Source organism: Helicoverpa armigera, chromosome 12 (genome assembly GCF_030705265.1).
Source record: "Helicoverpa armigera isolate CAAS_96S chromosome 12, ASM3070526v1, whole genome shotgun sequence".
In the NCBI taxonomy this organism is placed as follows: domain Eukaryota; kingdom Metazoa; phylum Arthropoda; class Insecta; order Lepidoptera; family Noctuidae; genus Helicoverpa; species Helicoverpa armigera.
Window position 1 is genome coordinate 12347875 of NC_087131.1, and position 5046 is coordinate 12352920.

General features: G+C 36.7%; 1 protein-coding gene across 1 annotated transcript; it reads left to right on the top strand.

The window, feature by feature from the left end:
* The first annotated feature begins 3744 nt into the window (after positions 1–3744).
* On the top strand, positions 3745–4730 carry LOC110381747 (uncharacterized). Its single transcript, XM_021342145.3, has 3 exons — positions 3745–3963; positions 4275–4358; positions 4481–4730. Exons 1-3 carry the CDS (start codon positions 3760–3762, stop codon positions 4688–4690), a joined length of 498 nt encoding a protein of 165 aa, XP_021197820.3. The 5' UTR covers positions 3745–3759; the 3' UTR covers positions 4691–4730.
* The last annotated feature ends 316 nt before the right edge of the window (positions 4731–5046 follow it).

The window sequence follows — 5046 nt, forward strand, 5'->3', positions numbered from 1 at the left end:
ACACTTTAATAAAAATAATTTTAGACATAGAAATTCATTATGGCTTATTATTTTCCATGAAAACCAAAACAAATTCATCAGTGATACACAAAATTAACTCAACAAAGCCAGAAGCCGCATCCCGAAGTTATTCATACAACATCGTTTAAGAGTATTAACAAAATATCTGAAGCGAAATAATAAACCGCGCACGTCACCTCAAGATAAAAGGGATTAGCGCACTTGTGAAACAGGTTGTCTTAACTTACTAAACACCAACATATTAAATTCACCCCATCTCCACCCTATTTCATAAACAATAAGGCAGAATATGGCTCGTGTGAACAGCAGCAAGAATTTGCAAGAAATAATCAGTGTGTTATTGCAAGTGTAGGTGAATCTTTGTATAATTTCATTTCGCGACAACCCTAATGTATCAGTGATGTGGTGCTGTCGATGAATTATTACGATGTTATTATCGTGTACAACTGAATAGATAGTAGTTAACTAACCTGTCAACTAATATAACATCGTACCATTTATTGAGGTTTTCATATTGATTCTAGTAAGATCTCATTTCAGTCTCAGCAGACACTCTCACTCTCACCAAATTTTTAAGTTTATTATAAAAGGGTTAAATCGATCTCAGTGGCATGCACTTCGAGAGGCCTATGTCCAGCAGTGGACTGCGATAGGCTGATGATGGATGATGGATAAAAGGGTTATATTAAAATATTGTGATTAAATTTTGTTTATATAACTTCTCTGTTCCATGAATCATATGTGTTACACACCGAGTGCTTAACTATTGAGCTTGCTTCGTGGACAGTGAAGTGGCTAAAACTTCTCTACAGGCCAAATCCAAAGCTCCCATGAAGTCTATCGACAACTTCAACTACGCCCATCCCTAGAACTTCATCAACGGTTAATAATAAGGAGTGTAAGTGCAAATTTTAAGTGGCTCACATTTGAACCGAGTTCCCCCTTTATGTGGCAGATACGGCAGGTGAAGTTACAATGTGGGTGATAAGCATTACTTTGTTTACTTGATTACCTTCGCTGGAGAAAGAAGATAACGACGCGTTATGGGTATTGTGCTGGTGTTAGCTGTGATTGTTATTTTCTTTTGTGTTTCATATGTGTATGTGTTGGTTTAAGGAATGTGTAAGCGTGTGGCACGAATAATATTTTTAGTTCTGTTTCTTGTGAAAGATACGAAGGCTTTATGATTTTTTCCAAAATAAGTGCTAACGTGGATAAGTTTTGATCCCTTTTGTTGCGTTTTGTAAAAGATGTTTCACGCATTGCAAAAACCTATAGAAAATGTTTGAATATAAACATAAACAAACCCAAAATTATCTAAATTCAGATCATAATCTTCAGATTCCAAAACATATAAAACTGAATTTTCTATATTACCGACCTATATGTATAAAATGTGTGTAATAAAAGTTTATCCATCGATCTGAATGTTGGTTTAGCGTTAAAATAGCGCATATAAAAATACACGTGCGCGCAGGTAATGGTGATTGCGACCGAATTGCGGCGCGCGCACCGACGTCGAACACATGGCCCGAACGTTTACATGTACTACTAGGAATGCCTAGTCTTGATCATTTGGAAAAACTATTTTCTTGATGAAAATTGAGAATTTTATTTCAGTTATGAAGAGAATATTTTGTGAAAAATTGATTTCAATCATTTTACGTACGTAAGTTTACGTTTCGATGACGTTGAAATAGTTTGAATAAAGTGATTACAGATTATAGAGTATTTACTCTATCCATAATGTGTAATGAATTCCCAAAAGTTGCTGCAAATTGAGTGTAAAAAAAATGCAATTCAATCGTATAACAGTGGTTTCATTACGAGCAGATATAAATGACCTTGGAGATGACAAAAATAACGTACTCTACTTAGGACATAGTTTAATTAATTCAATCTTAAAGTATCAAGACATTTCATTCAATGTACGCATGTCGATCAAGCGCAAACGCATCAAACATTTCAGTGGAACCAACAGGTAATTTACAGCTGCGCGCGCGCCGATACCGGTACATGTTTATTTTTGTTCATAGTATTTATTTCTTGCCTAACGATGATTAGATTTTATTATTACCATCCGATGTTTAATGGCGATTCGCCACCTGGCCTACGTGGGCTTTTATGAAACGTCTGCAATTGATTAGTTTATCCAATGAATTCACGGTTTATTGGAAACTAGGCGAAACCGTTGGAATTTCCTGAAGTTTATGAAGTTTTCTCGGTCATTTCAGACGTAAATCCAATACCCACGTACTGTGAATTGATGTATCAAACTTACTTTGCTATTTAAAGGGCATTGTTTGTGTGGGATTCAACGTTTTCTAGACAGTTTATAGTCATTGTGGTGTTTACGACCCTTTGCACCGTGGTGATGATTATTATTCTTAATATGAGAGAGATGATTATTATATTAATCTTGGGCACACAGACTAAACAGTACAGTACACGTAACAGGCCAGTAGGTACTGCAAAATCATCTTATTTCGCTCAATCAAAGGACAGTATCGCATTCCACCGCTGGACGCCGGCCAACCGGACCGAGGACTAAAACTAAGTATTCTATTTGATTCGTAACAATTCGAGTAAATTATCACCGGCGACTTACCGGTATTCCAGTCCACTTCGCCACAATAATAGTAACACACAAACACTCGTATTTCAACTTGATCCAGATCTACGGTTAATTTAGCGTTCACCTTTTCAAAACAATTTAGCAGCGATAAATCGTTAGCACCTCGCGCTGTCGTCGCGTGGCCGGCGCGCGGTCGTTGCGTGCCCGCGGCGTGCCCGCTGCGTGCCCGCGGCGTGCCCGTGCGGCGCGCGTCGTGCCGGCGTGCCGCGCGAGCCTCGCCGCCCGCCTACAATACTTTGTGTGAGGTGTGAATGATGCCTGTCTAATCTTGTTTATATTGGTGATTGAGCTAATTTGTTTACGAATTAGGTCATTTGTACTGCACTGGAGTATGCGGTGTGAGCTTATATTTGGTTGGCTTTTTGCGTTTGTGCAAATGTATGTTTCAAAGATTAGCCGACAAAAAAATATTAGCGACTATGATTTTATGGACGGTGTGTGGTATTCAACTATATAGGTACATAAACAAAATGTTGTTTTATTAATTGACCATTAAACTATGGACGTTATCTTCTTGACCTACACCTTCACTATTCAGAATTGATAGATAATATTAATTAGCTGTCAAAACTCAATATATTATGTTAATAATTTACCAGTAACTACATACCTATTCCTCGAAAATACTTATCTCGATGACTATCTGTTTTGTGGCCGCAGCCAATATACTAAACCTCGTGAGTAATATTAAAAGGTCTACTTCACAGTCAATTTTCTTTTTAATTTGTCAGTAAGTTTGTCTCAAAAAGTTACTTGTCTGTTACTTGTCAGCTTGAACTAAGATCAAAGATTCGAACGATTTTTTGTGGCAATTTCAACAAAATTCTACTACGAAATAAAGAGTATTGAATCATGTCTAATTTTCATAGTCATGGGAAATAAAATCCTTGCTATTCTGCAATTGAGAGAAACAATGAAATATTGAAAAGATTATATGCTACAAATCTAAAAATTTTAAACATCCTATCGTTCTATGTAAACACAGCTTTACAACATATTAAGATATAAATAAATTATCTGTAAAAAATCACGCACTTTATCCGTTCCGTTCAAATAAGAACAACGTTCCAACCAAAATAAATTAAGTCAAACCAATTAATGAAATGAAGACTGCTTTAGTATTAGTGAGTTTTTTGCTAGCAAGTTTCAGCCATGGTGTTCCTCTGGATGAGACGAAGCCTGTGACGGGACTGAAGGCTCCAAAAGTGTACATGTCATTATCAACGGATGGCGATACTGTAGCATTTTATTTCAGTTGGGATAAAGTGGTCAGCGATGATCCAGAAGATCCTGTCATAGGTTATACGGTGAGTACAGCATCCATATTTATAAAAAATTACCTACCCCAGTTTTCGTGATAACTCGAACTATCCAAAGTAAATGTTTAGGCTTTGTTTGGACTATTTTGAAGATGGTTTATGTTAAGTTACGCACAAAATCGGTAGGACGGTTCTTCATTTATCACATTTTTTGTTGGAGTGGATTTTGGCCGTACAATTGCCCAAGTATATCGTAAGATTTTCGTGACTTCCCAGTGGCCGGTGCCCTACCGTGGGACAACTAAAGATGATGATGACGATTGTGTGACGATATATACCTTTAGTTGTTTTTGTTGCAGGCCTACTTATGGGAGATTAAGCAGTGGAAAACCATGGAAATGAACTATCTTACTGGTAAACTAGAAGAAATTGAAAATGAACCGGTAAGTTTATTGACAAAGCAATGAAAGCGGCTAGTAGGAGATACCAAATTATCAGTAAAAAGTGGTTGAATGGTATTTCCCGGTATTTTTGGGACTTAACAGCTTTATACTTTTATTTTTAGAAAATGGACGATGATATCCTGCCCGACGGGATACCAATGATAGTGACAGTACCAGCGAACGACACTTATGCGCCTTTCCGCAACTTGAAGAGAAGAGTCTGTTACGAGATCAGGGTGAAGGCTTTCACGAAGACCAGGGAGGGACCCTTCTCTAGTCCCACGAGACATAAGGTACTCAATACCACGATCACTCATACCGGACCTCTGTAACGAAGACCTAACTTAAGTTTATCACACTACAGCAAAAATTTAATATATTTTTAATTAATTTGTTCTGTCACTGTCCTTGATTTTGAATAAAATATGCTTGTTGTTATGTTGTTTATTTATTAGTTTTAATCAGATAGAACAAGTTCCCATGGGATGCGGAAAAACCGCGAAAAACAAAATCGTGTGACACCATTTTGTGTGATGATTTTTAAAATCAGAAATATAGTGCGTCCTAACAATAGAAAATATAGAGTACCTACCTATGATATTATGTTATACTTGTTATCGCATTCTAATAAAGAACGTTTTCACCTCAAAATATTTATAATAAAAAACATTATAATCCGTAAACCGTA

Excerpts from the sequence above, each read along its gene's own strand:
- LOC110381747 (XM_021342145.3), top strand. The coding sequence starts at position 3,760 with ATGAAGACTGCTTTAGTATTAGTGAGTTTTTTGCTAGCAAGTTTCAGC. Across the intron at positions 3,964-4,274 it reads ATCCTGTCATAGGTTATACG|GCCTACTTATGGGAGATTAA; the intron begins GTGAGTACAGCA and ends TTTTTGTTGCAG. Across the intron at positions 4,359-4,480 it reads AAGAAATTGAAAATGAACCG|AAAATGGACGATGATATCCT; the intron begins GTAAGTTTATTG and ends TTTTATTTTTAG.